The following is a 15,930-nucleotide window of genomic DNA, read 5'->3' as shown; positions in this document are numbered from 1 at the left end:
GTGTGTGTGTTTGTGTGTGTGGGGTTTTGTGTGTGTGTGTGTGGGGTTTTGTGTGTGTGTGTGTGGGGTTTTGTGTGTGTGTGTGTGGGGTTTTGTGTGTGTGTGTGTGGGGTTTTGTGTGTGTGTGTGTGGGGTTTTGTGTGTGTGTGTGGGGGGTCGTGTGTGTGTGTGGGGGGTCGTGTGTGTGTGTGGGGGGTCGTGTGTGTGTGTGTGGGGGGTCGTGTGTGTGTGTGGGGGGTCGTGTGTGTGTGTGTGGGGGGTCGTGTCGTGTGTGTGGGGGGTCGTGTCGTGTGTGTGTGTGGGGGGGGTCGTGTGTGTGTGTGGGGGGGTCGTGTGTGTGTGGGGGTCGTGTGTGTGTGGGGGTCGTGTGTGTGTGGGGGGGTCGTGTGTGTGTGTGGGGGGGTCGTGTGTGTGTGTGGGGGGGTCGTGTGTGTGTGTGGGGAGGGGTCGTGTGTGTGTGTGGGGGGGTCGTGTGTGTGTGTGGGGGGGTCGTGTGTGTGTGTGGGGGGGTCGTGTGTGTGTGTGGGGGGGTCGTGTGTGCGTGGGGGGGTCGTGTGTGCGTGGGGGGGGTCGTGTGTGTGCGTGGGGGGGGTCGTGTGTGTGCGTGGGGGGGGGTCGTGTGTGTGCGTGGGGGGGTCGTGTGTGCAGGGGGGGGGGGGTCGTGTGTGCGGGGGGGGGGTCGTGTATGTGTGGGGGGGTCGTGTGGGTGTGGAGGGGGGTTTGTGGGGGTCATGGGTGTGTGTGTGGGGGGGGGTCGTGGGTGTGTGGGGGGGGTCGTAGGTGTGTGGGGGGGTCATGGGTGTGGGTGGGGGTGGGTTGTGGGTGTGGGGGGGGGTTGTGTGTGTGTGGGGGGGGTTGTGTGTGGGTGGGTTGTGGGTGTGTGGGGAGGGGTTGTGTGTGTGTGAGGGTGGTGAGTGTGTGGTTTTGTGTGTGCCTGTCGGTTACGCTGTCGCGTGTGTGTGCACGCAGCTTCGGTGACCGTTTTATACCAAGCCTTACTCTCCATCCCCGCGAGTCTGATCTTTCACTTCTTCTTCGGTAGGGATTTGATAGCGGAGATCCGGGCTCTCTGTATGGAGGAGATCGGCGTGTGGATGAAGCGTTACAGCGACTCCTTTCTCAACGACAGCTATCTGAAGTACGTCGGCTGGATGTTGCATGACAAGGTACGGACAATGCAGACGTGATCACATAGCGAGAGAGAGAGATCGTGACCGTGTGCATTAGGGGGTGACTGCAGGTTAGATAGTGAGCGTTGGCCTGTGGGATGTTCAGAAAGGTAAGATGGCAGACTCCTTAAATGGATGAGGAGACTCAAACATGACTTTTCACCAGACACACACACAAGCTTTGGACAGCTCAGCAGTGAAGCTTTGAAGAATGGGTGGATACGAGAGGTTTGGAGTGAGGAGCGGTTTGTGTGTTAGATTCCCGTGCGTGAATCACTGTAGTCCCAACGAAGTGGCCGCTCAGAGGATAGACCTGGAACGTTAACCCGGAGGAGGGAGGGAGAGGGTGCGGTGGGAACAATAACCAGGAGCCTGGTCATTAGGACTGAGTTGGCCTTTTACATTCCTTCAGTACAGAAACCTTGGCCTCGGGTGAAAATGTGCTCCCTGACATTAGGAAGGAAGAGTGTCACGCAGTGCGGGAACGACGGTCAGTTGACCAAGGATGCTTGGGCAGAGAGCCTTGCGTTTTCGTGTACTCTATGTGAAACTTGCTGAACCACTCGCCCCATTGAGCCTGCTCCACCCTTCGATAAGACCGTCCATGATCGTCTACAGGCATGAGGGGCTGAAGGGGCTCGTTTTGTGTTGTAAAACCCGATGACTCGATATTAACTCCGCCCAGAGAATCTCCATGGTGCAGAAGGGGCTGGTTTAGCACAGGGCTAAATCGCTGGCTTTTAAAGCACACCATGGCAGGCCAGCAGCGTGGGTTCAATTCCCGTACCGGCCTCCCCAAACAGGCGGCAGGAATGTGGCGACTAGGGGCTTTTCACAGTAACTTCATTTGAAGCCTAATTGTGACAATAAGCGATTTTCATTTCGTTTTCATTTTCAAGGAGGCCGTTTGCCTCATCGAGTCTGCAGCACCAACCCCAAAAAGAGCACCCTGCCGAGGCCCACTCCCACCGCCCCACCCCCCGATCACCATAATTCCGCCTAACCTGTACGTCTCCGGCCACTTGGGGCAATTTTAGCATGGCCAATCTACCTAGGCTGCACACCTCTGGACTGTGGGAGGCACCCGGAGGAAACCCACACAGACATGGGGAGAACATGCAAACTACACACAAGACAGTCCCATAAGGCCGGAATTGAACCCAGGTCCCTGGCGCAGTGAGGCAGCAGTGCTAAACACTGTGTCACCATGCCTCCATTTTGCCTCTGTCGTCCCATACAGACCCGTTCAATAAATCACTGAAATATTATTGCGATCGTGGAACAGACTGCAATGATTTCTAGAATACCGAACAAAAACCCCAATATCTTTTACTTTGTAAGACTGTGAGGAAAGGATACTTTGCTCCTGTAGCGACTCCACGCACAAATATGGATGTCTTGTATTAAAACGAATTTTATTATTAACAATATTAAACTAAATTTAACATCATAAAAGAAATAGCTTACCATTACCAGTTAAACAATGCTTAACAATAAAAAAAACACTTTATCCTCTAACTGTCATCTTCTCTTTACCTCCCATCAAGCAGAACCCATCTCTGGTCAAAACCCACTTTTAAATACAGTTAGCAAACACAGAAATAAATACTTGCTCGTCTTCAGATAAAGAATTCCTCCAAAAACTACTGCTTCCCTAATGCCCCCTTCAGGGAACGAACTGAGTGAGAATTGAACTTTGCTGTTGACCATTCTGGTCACGCTCTGTCATGAATCCCATTGAGTCGCCTCTTTCTCTCGCTCCTTTTCAGCAACGGGAGGTGAGGCTGAAATGTTTGAAGTCTCTCCAGCGCCTGTACGAAAGCAGAGATATCTCTCCGAAACTGGAACTCTTCACCAACCGATTCAAGGTAAATGTCTCCTCCCGGTGAATCCAGAGAGAGGGGGGGGGGTTGCTGGTTTGGGTTGTGGGCCGGGCGCTGGCTTGGGCTGTGTCTGTGGACTAGGTGCCGGCTTTGGGCAGCGTCTGCGCATCTGGTGCCAAGCTGGGCTCCTCTGATGGAATTGACAACCGTGCGTTTTTGATGTCTGTTTAGGACAGAATGGTCTCTATGGTCCTGGATGTGGATTATGATGTTGCCGTGGAAGCAGTCCGTCTATTGACTCTCATTTTTCAGTAAGTACTTTACTTTATTGATTTATGGGACGTGGACATTACTGGCAAGACCAGCAGTTATTGTCCCTCCAAATTTCCCAAGAGGCAGTGGTGGGGATATTCCCACCGTGCTGTTAGGGAGGGAGTTCCAGGGTTTTGACCCAGCGACAGTGAAGGAACGGCTGATATATTCCCTAGTTGGGGTGGTGAGAGACTTGGAGGGGAACCTCCAGATGGTGGGGTTCCCCATGCGTCTGCTGCCCTTGTCATTCGGGATGGTAGTGGTGGTGGGTTTGGAAGTTGCTGTCAAAGGAGCAATGACAAGATAGGGCAGTGAAGCTGAGTTCTTCACGCTCACAATGGGCTTGTGCTGGAGACTGTGCAGTGACTGCAGGGCCTGCGGGTCCGCCAGCCCGGGGTCCGTCTGTGCACTAACTAGATCCGTCGCTAACTAGTCGTCTTGCTCTTTCTGATGCTCCCTTCTGTCAGATGGTCATGGGTCCACCTCCCCCTCCCCCTCAAGAGACCTCAGCATATAATCTCGGCCGAATCTCCTGCTGCAGTACTGAGAGAGTGCTGCTCTGTCGGAGGAGGCTGTCTCGCGGACGTGGTGTGGATTCTGGCTTCTCTGTGAGGTTACGGAGCCTGTGGGCTGCTATTTGAAGTTGCACTCTTGGGACAATCTTTTTTTTAAATAAGCATTCTTTGGCATTTTAACAGCAACAAAATCAACAATATAAATAACAAGAGAAATATATAGATATTGCAAATTCCGCCACCCTCTCCCACAGGTCTTGCCATTACTTACCCCCATCCTACATTAGCCTAGTCCCCACCCCCCCTGCTGCTGATTAGTTCTCTGCGAGGAAGTCAACGAATGGTTGCCACCTCCGGGCGAACCCCAACAGAGACCCTCTTGTGGTGAACTGAATTTTCTCCGGGCAGAGGAAGCCTGCCATGTCTGAAAGCCAGGTCTCCAATTTCGGGGGTTTAAGTCCCTCCACGCCAGCAATATACGCCTCCGGGCTCCCAGGGAAGCAAAGGCCAGAACATCCGCCTCTCTCTCCTCCTGGATTCCGGGGTTCTGCGATACCCCAAAAATCGCCACCTCCGGACACATTGCCACCCTCGTATTTAATACCGTGGACATGGTGTCGGCAAACCCCTGCCAAAATCCTCTCAGTTTTGGCCCCCCCCCCCGCACACTTTGCACACCTGTCCTCCACCCCAAAGAATCTACTCATCCGGGCCACCGTCATGTGAGCCCGGTGAACCACCTTAAACTGGATCAGGCTGAGCCTGGCACATGTTGCTGTAGCATTGACCCTTCCTAGCGTGTCCGCCCAAAGACCCCCCTCATCTCTCCCCCCAGCTCCTCCTCCCACTTACGCTTCAGCTCCTCGGTCTGCGTCTCTTCCGAACCCATAAGCTCTTTATACATGTCCGAGACGCTCCCCTCCCCTATCCATCCTCTAGAGACCACCCCCTGTCCTGAATCCCCCTGAACGGCAGGAGTGGGAAGGTTGGCACCTGCCTCAGCAAAATGTCCCATACCTGTAAATATCGGAGATCGTTCCCTCCAGCCGGTGCAAACTTCTCCTCCAGCGCCCCAATGCTCGGGAAGCGACCTTCCAAGAAGTCCCCCATCCTCTCTATCCCCGCTCTCCGCCAAATACGGGATTCCCCCCATCCATCCTTCCCGGGGCTCTTGGATAACCTTTGACCCTTAACCAACACCGCGAAATGCAGATGATCTCGTTAATCTCACTGCTGACTGTAGAATCTTGCTGTGTGTGGATAGGCTGCCTCGTTTCCCAAATCTCAACAACAGCTGCACTCCGGGAAGTGAATCGTGGCTTGCAAAGGGGTGAGGGGAGGGGGTGGATTTGGGACCACCTCCCGTCCGTGAAGGCGTAAATACCAGCCTTTCTTTGTGTGACTTCCTCTGACCCCCCCTGTAGGAATGCTGATGATGTGCTGAGCAACGAAGAGTGCGAATGTGTCTACCCCCTGGTTTATGCCTCTCACCGACCCACTGCAGCGGCTGCCGGGAACTTTGTGCACATGAAGTAAGTTGGAGTTGGCCTTTCCGTTAACTCACCAGTTTTATTAAGCAGTCCGTGCCTGAAGGGGCAGCTTATTGTGATGAATGTAAGACATTTTGTATAAATTGTATTATCTGTTGAAGTAATATTTTTAAAAAATCCTGGGTTAACACGCATGTAGACTCTGTGTCTGCAATTAAGATGCTGTAAAAGTGAGATCATCATTCATTCTAACCATTTATGTCTTTACAAAGAGAGGCCTGATGGAATTGTGTTATGATTGCTGGTGATTCCCTGGAGAGCAGATCATTTGAGACATTGGGGCTGATAGGGGCTGGTTTAGCCCACAAGGCTAAATCGCTGGCTTTTAAAGCAGACCAAGCAGGCCAGCAGCACGGTTCGATTCCCGTACCAGCCTCCCCGGACAGGCGCCGGAATGTGGCGACTAGGGGCTTTTCACAGTAACTTAATTGAAGCCTACTCGTGACAATAAGCGATTTTCATTTCATTTTGTGTTTAGATTTTGGTAAGCAGGCCATGGGATCTGAGTGGGATAAAGATGATGTCATTAATGGGAGGAGCCAGGTCTGTTGTTTGATATGGGTTTAGTTGTCAGCTCGGTGTTTTTAAGTTGAGCAGCAGTTCTTACTGAATGCTGCCAGGTTGAGCAGGAGTGTGACAAAGGCAGGAGGATCTGAAGGCTGTTTCCTGAAAGGGTCTTGGTCTCTCTCTTCAACCAGTCTTTCCAATAAATATCTATACCAGTACAAAGCAAGTAATCCTGTGCTTGATAACTTTATTTATAAGTGGCTTTTGACCTGTAATGGACTTTGCTTGATTGGAGATAGAGAAGGTACAAGTTAGTTGTAAAAAGTGTTTCCATATTATTATGGTCCCGCACCAGACCCCAACAGTTACTCGGAGACCGGACAGAAACCCTAATATTTAATTTAATTTGTAACACTTAAGGAAAGAATACTTCGCTCCAGGAGTGATTCCACACACAAATAGGGATATGGTATATTAAAACAAACTTTATTCCAACACGATATGAAACTCTCTTTAACGTCAAACAAGAAAATAGCTTAAATGCTATCTTTTTATCTCTAATCAAGCAAAACCCATCTCGAGTCATCATAACAGGGGCAGCACGGTAGCATGGTGGTTAGCATAAATGCTTCACAGCTCCAGGGTCCCATGTTCGATTCCCGGCTGGATCACTGTCTGTGTGGCGTCTGCACGTCCTCCCCGTGTGTGCGTGGGTTTCCTCCGGGTGCTCCGGTTTCCTCCCACAGTCCAAAGATGTGCGGGTTAGGTGGATTGGCCATGCTAAATTGCCCGTAGTGTCCTAATAGTAAGGTTAAGGGGGGGGGAAGTTGTTGGGTTACGGGTATAGGGTGGATACGTGGGTTTGAGTAGGGTGATCATTGCTCGGCACAACATCGAGGGCCGAAGGGCCTGTTCTGTGCTGTACTGTTCTATGTTCTATGTTCTATAACAGAGAGAGACATAGAGCATACAGTGCAGAAGGAGGCCATTCGGCCCATCAAGTCTGCACCGGCCCACTTAAGCCCTCACTTCTTCCCTATCCCCGTAACCCAATAACCCCTCCTAACCTTTTTGGTCACTAAGGGCAATTTATCATGGCCAATCCATCTAACCTGCACGTCTTTGGACTGTGGGAGGAAACCGGAGCACCCGGAGGAAACCCACGCAGACACGGGGAGAACGTGCAAACCCTGCACAGACAGTGACCCAGCTGGGAATCGAACCTGGGAACTTGGAGCTGTGAAGCCACAGTGCAGTACCACTTGTGCTGCCCAGAGAAAAATCAAAGAAGCTTCTTCCAGCTTCTGAACCCAAAGCGGAACTACCATCCGGCCTTGCTGGGGAGAGAGACATTCCGGAGAAATCACAACAATCACCATGGGCTATCGGCAAAGCCCAACATCTCGAGCCAGTTGATTGGCCGCCAGCCAAGTCAGTCAAACCGAGTGATCACTGATCTCGCCTAGCTGAATTAAAGGCAATGTCCGCATTAAAGGCCACAAGCCCATTAATTGTCCATGGATAAATATAGTAATAGCAAAGCAAAACAAAAGAACGGGAAAAATAAAGAATAAATGGTTTAAACGGGAGGGTCCTTGCTATATATAATATATAACAATAATAATCTTTATTAATGTCACAAGTAGGCTTACATGAACACTGCACTGAAGTTACTGTGAAAATCCCCCAGTCGCCACATTCCGGTTCCTGTTCGGGTACACTGCGAGAGAATTCAGAATGTCCAATTCACCTGACAAGCAAGTCTTTCGGGACTTGTGGGAGGAAACCGGAGCACCCGGAGGAAACCCACGCAGACTCGAACGTGCAGACTCCGCACAGGCAGTGACCCAAGCCGGGAATCAAACCCGGGTCCCTGACGCTGTGAAGCAACAGTGCTAACCATCTTCCGAATTGCTTAACTGTTAATCGGAAAGCTATTTTCTGCGATGTCAATGTGTTTAATCCTATTTTAATAAATGTGGGGGCAGCACGGTGGCGCAGTGGTTAGAACTGCTGCCTCACGGCGCCGAGGTCCCAGGTTTGATCCCGGCTCTGGTTCCCTGTCCGTGTGGAGTTTGCACATTCTCCCCGTGTCTGCGTGGGTTTCGCCCCCACAGCCCAAAGCTGTGCAGGTTAGGTGGATTGGCCACGCTAAATTGCCCCTTAATTGGAAAAAATGAATTGGGTACTTATTGGGTACTTGGGTACTAAAAATTAATGCTTTTTTAAAATATAAATTTGGAGTGCTCAATTCGACGCGGGGAGAATGTGCAAACTCCACACGGACAGTGACCCGGGGCCATGATCCTTGGCGCTGTGAGGCAGCTGTGCTAATCCACTGCGCCACCGTGCTGCCCCCACATTATTAACATAGGATTAAACACATTGACATCACAGAAAATAGCTGTTCGTGCCACTCAAATGTTCGTCTTTAATATAAAAGATCTGTTGGTCAGAGTCAACACACCTGGGGGTGAAGTGTCCTCTCCTCACACTTTTACAAATCGTTTGGGGGGGCTTCATCCGGTCCGGGGTCTTAACTTAATTAAAATACCCGCGATTGAAAGATGTGAAAGCATTGGAAAGGGTGCAGATGAGATTTACCAGGATGTTGCCTGGTATGGAGGGAAGATCTTATGAGGAAAGGCTGAGGGACTTGAGGCTGTTTTCGTTCGAGAGAAGAAGGTTAAGAGGTGACTTAATTGAGGCATACAAGATGATCAGAGGATTAGATAGGGTGGACAGTGAGAGTCTTTTTCCTCGGATGGTGATGTCTAGCACAAGGGGACATAGCTTTAAATTGAGGGGAGATAGATATAGGACAGATGTCAGAGGTAGGTTCTTTACTCCGAGAGTAGTAAGGGCATGGAATGCCCTGCCTGCAACAGTAGTGGACTCGCCAACTTTAAGGGCATTTAAATGGTCGTTGGATAAACATATGGATGATAAGGGAATAGTGTAGATGGGCTTTAGAGGGGTTTCACAGGTCGGCGTAACATTGAGGGCCGAAGGGCCTGTACTGCGCTGTAATGTTCTATGTGTGTCAGTGTTGTGATCCGGTGCCGTTCTCTCTTCCCCTTTAGGCTGCGGAGACATTACGATGTAGAACACGAGGAGACGATGGCTAAAGAGCGAGGAAAGCGCAGTGTGAATGGAGAATTCATTAAGTTGCTGCTCACCTTTTTCTTGGAGAGTGAGGTGTGTCACAATCATCGAGTCTTTACCGTACAGAATGAGGCCCTTCGGCCCATCGCGTCCGCGCCAGCCGTCCAGCCCCGATCTGTTCTAATCCCATTTCCCAGCACTTGGTCGGTAGCCTTGTCTGCTGTGGGAGTTCCAATCGCTCATCTCAATGCTCCTTAAATGTAATGAGGGTTCCCGCCTCTCCCACCTTTTCAGGCAGCGAGTTCCAGATTCCCACCACCTCTGGGTGAAAAGGTTTTTCCTCAAATCCCCTCTAAATCTCCGCCCTCTTACCCCGAACAGGCCCTGGAATGTGGCGACTAGGGGCTTTTCACAGTAACTTCATTGAACCTACTTGTGACAAGAAGCGACTATTATATTATATATTTAAATCTATGCTCTCTGGTTATTGACCCCTCCACTAAGGAGAAAAGTTCCTTCCTATCCACCCTATCCACATCCCTTGTAATATTGTCCACCTCGATCTGGTCCCCTCGGCCTTCTCTGCTAAAAGGAAAACAACCCCAGCCTCTCTTCACAGCAGAAACGCTCCAGCACGGTAGCATTGTGGATAGAGCAATTGCTTCACAGCTCCAGGGTCCCAGGTTCGATTCCGGCTTGGGTCACTGTCTGTGCGGAGTCTGCACATCCTCCCCGTGTGTGCGTGGGTTTCCTCCGGGTGCTCCGGTTTCCTCCCACAGTCAAAAGATGTGCAGGTTAGGGTGGATTGGCCGTGATAAATTGCCCTTAGTGCCCAAAATAGCCCTTAGTGTTGGGTGGGGTTACTGGGTTATGGGGATAGGGTGGAGGTGTTGACCTTGGGTAGGGTGCTCTTTCCAAGAGCCGGTGCAGACTCGATGGGCCGAATGGCCTCCTTCTGCACTGTAAATTCTATCCATCTATGAAACAGGCAGCATCCTGGTGAATCTCCTCTGCCCCCCTCTCCAGTGCGATCACAGAGTTGCTATTCACTGAGTAACCCTGCAACCACACGATGAGCTGTGCGACTCGGAGGTAATGGCTGTGTGCCAGGTTCGATGGAGCCCCGGATGACCTCGTTTGATCTGTGCTGAGTGAATTGGTCAGAACTGGCAAACGGAGCCTGTGCTGCAGTGGACCCTGTGATGATTATTGACAGTACGAATCAGTGCCTGTGCTCAACGGCAGACAAGGCAATTGGGGTTGTCTAAGGAATGAATTAAAATGCAATATTGAGCCATGCTCCCACGTGTTGGGATAATTTTTTAAAATGAGCTATTATAGAATCCCTACAGTGCAGAAAGAGGTCATTCGGCCCATCAGGTCTGCACTGACCCTCTAAATAAGCACCCTACCTAGGCCCAATCCCTCGGCCCATGCCCATAAGCCCACCTAACCTGTACATCCTTGGACTGTGGGTGGAAACTGGAACATGCTCTCGCTCTCTGCCGCGCGCTTTCTCTGGTGTGTGCGCTCTTGCTCGTTCTCTGGCGCTCGCTCTCTCTCTCTCTCTCTCTCTCTCTCTCTCTGGCGTGTGTGCTCTCTCTCTGGCGTGTGTGCTCTCTCTGGCGTGTGTGCTGTCTCTGGCGTGTGTGCTGTCTCTCTGGCGTGTGTGCTGTCTCTCTGGCGTGTGTGCTGTCTCTCTGGCGTGTGTGCTGTCTCTCTGGCGTGTGTACTGTCTCTCTGGCGTGTGTACTGTCTCTGGCATGTGCGTGCACACTCTGTCGTGCGCTCTCTCTCGCTCTCTTGCGTGTGTGCTCTCTGGTGTGTGTGCTCTCTCTCTGGTGTGTGTGCTCTCTCTCTGGTGTGTGTGCTCTCTCTCTGGTGTGTGTGCTCTCTCTCTGGTGTGTGTGCTCTCTCTCTGGTGTGTGTGCTCTCTCTGTGGCGTGTGCGTTCTCTCTGTGGCGTGTGCGTTCTCTCTGGCGTGCGCTCTCTCTGGCGTGCGCTCTCTCTGTCGTGCGCTCTCTGTCGTGCGCTCTCTGTCGTGCGCTCTCTCTGTCGTGCGCTCTCTCTGGCGTGTGCGCTCTCTCTGGCGTGTGCGCTCCCTCTGGCGTGCGCGCTCCCTCTGGCGTGCGCGCTCCCTCTGGCGTGCGCGCTCCCTCTGGCGTGCGCGCTCCCTCTGGCGTGCGCGCTCCCTCTGGCGTGCGCGCTCCCTCTGGCGTGCGCGCTCCCTCTGGCGTGCGCGCTCCCTCTGGCGTGCGCGCTCCCTCTGGCGTGCGCTCTCTCTGGCGTGCGCTCTCTCTGGCGTGCGCGCTCTCTCTGGCGTGCGCGCTCCCTCTGGCGTGCGCGCTCCCTCTGGCGTGCGCGCTCCCTCTGGCGTGCGCGCTCCCTCTGACGTGCGCGCTCCCTCTGACGTGCGCGCTCCCTCTGACGTGCGCGCTCCCTCTGACGTGCGCGCTCCCTCTGGCGTGCGCGCTCCCTCTGGCGTGCGCGCTCCCTCTGGCGTGCGCGCTCCCTCTGGCGTGCGCGCTCCCTCTGGCGTGCGCGCTCCCTCTGGCGTGCGCGCTCCCTCTGGCGTGCGCTCTCTCTGTCGTGCGCTCTCTCTGGCGTGCGCTCTCTCTGGCGTGCACGCTCTCTCTGGCGTGCGCGCTCCCTCTGGCGTGCGCGCTCCCTCTGGCGTGCGCGCTCCCTCTGGCGTGCGCGCTCCCTCTGGCGTGCGCGCTCCCTCTGCCGTGCGCGCTCCCTCTGGCGTGCCGCTCCCTCTGACGTGCGCGCTCCCTCTGACGTGCGCGCTCCCTCTGACGTGCGCGCTCCCTCTGGCGTGCGCGCTCCCTCTGGCGTGCGCGCTCCCTCTGGCGTGCGCGCTCCCTCTGGCGTGCGCGCTCCCTCTGGCGTGCGCGCTCCCTCTGGCGTGCGCGCTCCCTCTGGCGTGCGCTTTCTCTGGCGTGCTCTCTCACTCTGGCGTGCGCTCTCTCACTCTCTGGCGTGCGCTCTCTCACTCTCTGGCGTGCGCTCTCTCACTCTCTGGCGTGCGCTCTCTCACTCTCTGGCGTGCGCTCTCTCACTCTCTGGCGTGCGCTCTCTCACTCTCTGGCGTGCGCTCTCTCACTGTCTGGCGTGCGCTCTCTCACTGTCTGGCGTGCGCTCTCTCACTCTCTGGCGTGCGCTCTCACTCTCTGGCGTGCGCTCTCTCACTCTGGCATGCGCGCTCTCTCTGGCGTGCACTCTCTCACTGTCTGTCTGGCGTGCGCTCTCACTCTCTGGCGTGCGCTCTCTCACTCTGGCGTGCGCTCTCTCACTCTGGCGTGCACTCTCTCACTCTGGCGTGCGCTCTCTCACTCTCTGACGTGCGCTCTCACTCTCTGGCGTGCGCTCTCTCACTCTGGCGTGCACTCTCTCACTCTGGCGTGCACTCTCTCACTCTGGCGTGCGCTCTCTCACTCTCTGACGTGCGCTCTCACTCTCTGGCGTGCGCTCTCTCACTCTGGCGTGCACTCTCTCACTCTGGCGTGCGCTCTCTCACTCTCTGACGTGCGCTCTCACTCTCTGGCGTGCGCTCTCTCACTCTGGCGTGCGCTCTCACCCTCTGGCGTGCGCTCTCTCTCTCTCTGGCGTGCGCTCTCTCACTCTGGCGTGCGCTCTCTCACTGTCTGGCGTGTGCTCTCTCACTCTGCGTGTGCTCTCACTCTCTGGCTTGCGCTCTCTCTCTGGCGTGCGCTCTCTCACTCTCTAACGGCGCTCTCATTCTCTCTGGCGTGCGCTCTCTCACTCTCTCTGGCGTGCGCTCTCTCACTCTAGCGTGCGCTCTCTCATTCTCTCTGGCGTGCGCTCTCTCTCTCTCTCTGGCGTGCCCTCTCACTCACTCTGGCGTGCCCTCTGTCACTCACACTCTCTCTCTCTCTCTGGCACATGCGCTCTCGCGCGCTCTCTCTCTCTTTCTCTCTCTCTCTTCAGCGCTCGCTCCCTATCTCTGGCGCGCTCCCTCTTCCTGCCCTGAATGCTAATCCATTTCTGTTCTGCCAATGTATTCTTCTCCTCAGCTCCATGAGCACTGTGCCTACCTGGTGGACAGTCTGTGGGACCACGCCGGCCCAGTCCTGAAGGATTGGGAAGGGATGACGGAGTTGCTTCTGGAAGAGATTGGCGAAGATGAGGAGGGTGAGTTCCCGGTGTGGGCGGTGTGTGCGTGTGGGTTGGTGCAGTAACGCGAGGCGGTGTGTGGCAACGGGAATGAGATCCACGATAGAGCTCTCAGCCCACAAGCCGTGTGTGCGTGGGGGGGAGTGGCGTGTGTGAATGCGCTGGATTCGGCTGAGGTGTTATTGTATTCTGCGATTGAGGGCTGCTTCCTTCCTTTGTGACCATACTTGCTGTGTATTGTAGGGCTCACTGATCAAGAGGAGAGTGCTCTGATTGAACTGATGGTGTGTTCGATGCGGCAGGCGGTGGAGGGTCACCCACCGATTGGCAGGACTTCCGGCAAGAAGGTATTTCCTCACCGCGAGGTGTCTGGGACATTCGCTTAACAGCCTGGCAGCGGCAAGAGGAGACTCGGGCTTGGGAGAGTGGTCGGGGGAATCAACGGAGGAGGATCTGGGAGTCTGGGCCCTCAGTGAGGGGAGCAGAGGGTGGGAAAGGAAATGAAGTTTAACAGCGATCTGGATCAGGTCACCTTAGTATGAGGGGTCAGGAACTTGGATGTGGATCAGGTGACCCTGGGGGTTAGGGGGTCAGTGTGTGGATCAGGTGACCCAGGGATAGGTGCCAGGGTGTTGATCAGGTGACCCTGGGAGTTAGGGGTCAGGTTGTGGGTTAGGGTGACCCGGGGGGGGGGGGGGGGGGGGGGGGGGTTAAGAGTGTGGATCAGGTGACCCAGGGGCAGGTGTCGTCGACCCAGGGATAGGGGTCAGGGTCTTGATCAGCCGAACTTGGGGGTTAGGGTGTGGGTTGTGGGTTAGGGTGTAGGTTAGGTGACCCTGGGGGTTAGGGGTCAGGGTATGGGTTAGGTAACCCGGCGGTTAGGAGTCTGACCCAGTGGTTAGGGGTCAGGGTGTGGGTTAGGTGACCCTGGGGGTTAGGGGGTCAGGGTATGGGTTAGGTAACCCGGCGGTTAGGAGTCTGGGTGTGGGTTAGGTGACCCTGGGGGTTAGGGGTCAGGGTATGGGTTAGGTAACCCGGCGGTTAGGAGTCTGGGTGTGGGTTAGGTGACACTGGGGGTTAGGGGTCAAGGAGTGGGTTCGGTGACCTTGCGGTTGGCGGTCAGGGTGTGGATCTGGTGTCCCTGGGGGTTAGGGGTCAGGGTGTGGGTTAGGTGACCCTGGGGGTTAGGAGTGAAGATGTGGGTTAGGTAACCCAGCGGTTAGGGGTGGGTTAGGTGACCTTGGGGGTCAAGGAGTGGGTTCGGTGACCTTGCGGTCGGTGATCAGGGTGTGGGTCAGGTGACCCTGGGGGTTAGGGGTCAGGGTGTGGGTCAGGTCAGATTTTGAAACCTCTAATTCTCTTGTGTTAAAACAGCTGCTGACTGCGAAAGAGAGGAAGCAGCAAATGGACGACCGAGTCAGACTGTCGGAGCATCTAATCGTCGTCATCCCGCAGCTCCTTGCCAAGGTGAGGGAAGGGGGGGGGGGCATCACCCTACAGCACGGGAAGAGGGGGGGCTCCCCACAGCACAGGAGGAGGGGAGGGCCTCCCACAGCCCGGGAGGATGGGGGGCCGGGGCGGGGGGGGGGCCTTTGTTGCACCGCTCCTGGTTAGGGTGACGTTACTTGCCATGAGTTGTGTTTCTAGAACATAGACATATCGAGTTCTCTGGACAGTACTGGTCTCCCTAAAGGATTCAAACAAGTTGGAAGCAGTTCAGAGAGCATTTACTAGGTAATACCAGGGGTGGGCAGGTTGTCTGATGTTAGAGTTTGAAGAGTGAGAGGTGACTCGATCGAAACCTTTAAGATCCTGAGGGGGTGTTGACAGGGGCGGGCGTGGAGAGGATGTTTCCTCTTGGAGGTGAATCTAGAATCGGGGGTCGGGGGGGGGGGGTCACTGTTTAAAAATAAGGGGGTCACCCGTTTAAGACGGAGATGAGGAGAAATATTTTCTCTCATGAGGGAGGAAACACTTTGCGGAAGCCGGATCTTTGAGTATTTTTAAGGCCGAGCTGGGTAGATTCGTGATTGATGAGGGGGGGGGTGAAAGGTTATAGGGGGGTCGGTAAGAATGTGAAGTTGAGGTTGCAATCCGATCCGCCACGGTCGTATTGAATGGGGGAGCAGGATCGAGGGGCCCCTCCTGCTCTGGTTCGTGTGTTTGTATCGAGGCGAGTGGTGGGTGGTTATTGGTGGATGGGTGTTGTTTCACAGAGGAGGTGGGAGGGACTATTCGTAGGGGACGTGTCTGGCACCGAGGAGCCACTGGCTGAAGCCCGTCCTTTATTCTGTTCCAGTATTCTGCCGATGCTGAGAAAGTGGCAAATCTCCTGCTGATTCCCAGTTTCTTCGACCTGGACATTTACTGCAGCCGGCGTCTGGAGAAGGTGAGACTGGGTTGGGGAGGGATGGGCGGTGGGGTAGCTCTGCCATCCAGCGACCTCTCATTCTCATCCCCCTGTCATGGGACTGTCCCTTTAAGAAATGTTTTTGTCTTGTCACATGGCTTCAGTGATGTCGTCGTGTGGGTGGAGCTGGGCTGTGGCCCTGAGTTGTTACTTTCGCTTTGAGTTTGACCTGGTTTTGTACAGCACCGGTTGGAAAGACGTGTCTTCTCTATCTTCAGTTTAAAAGCTGCTTCCAGACTACTTGATTACTGAAAAGTGATAGTTGTTTCCTGGAAGGAATTCAAACATCCTGTTTTGGAAAGGAGACGGGTATATCCATACCAAGTCTGAAAGATATGTAAGAGTGCCGTGTGTTGGGCCACACCTTTGAAACGGGGTTTGTGGTTTACTGGATCTTGTTAT

At 54.2% G+C, this 15,930-nt stretch overlaps 1 protein-coding gene across 3 annotated transcripts in view; it reads left to right on the top strand.

The window, feature by feature from the left end:
- Positions 1-15,930, top strand: part of LOC119958389 (cohesin subunit SA-2-like) — an 85,708-nt gene that overhangs the window by 24,527 nt on the left and 45,251 nt on the right. For all 3 annotated transcript variants that reach the window (XM_038786887.1, XM_038786885.1, XM_038786886.1), the window contains exons 13-21: positions 1,043-1,166; positions 2,939-3,037; positions 3,224-3,303; positions 5,244-5,351; positions 8,960-9,074; positions 13,019-13,136; positions 13,362-13,465; positions 14,493-14,585; positions 15,418-15,507. In XM_038786887.1, coding sequence (XP_038642815.1) covers positions 1,043-1,166; positions 2,939-3,037; positions 3,224-3,303; positions 5,244-5,351; positions 8,960-9,074; positions 13,019-13,136; positions 13,362-13,465; positions 14,493-14,585; positions 15,418-15,507 — 931 coding nt within the window. The remainder of the gene's footprint in view (positions 1-1,042; positions 1,167-2,938; positions 3,038-3,223; positions 3,304-5,243; positions 5,352-8,959; positions 9,075-13,018; positions 13,137-13,361; positions 13,466-14,492; positions 14,586-15,417; positions 15,508-15,930) is intronic.

This window comes from Scyliorhinus canicula, chromosome 29 (genome assembly GCF_902713615.1).
Source record: "Scyliorhinus canicula chromosome 29, sScyCan1.1, whole genome shotgun sequence".
Classification (NCBI taxonomy): Eukaryota; Metazoa; Chordata; class Chondrichthyes; order Carcharhiniformes; family Scyliorhinidae; genus Scyliorhinus; species Scyliorhinus canicula.
Note: the sequence above shows the minus strand (reverse complement) of the source record. Positions and strands in the feature narration are given on the sequence as shown.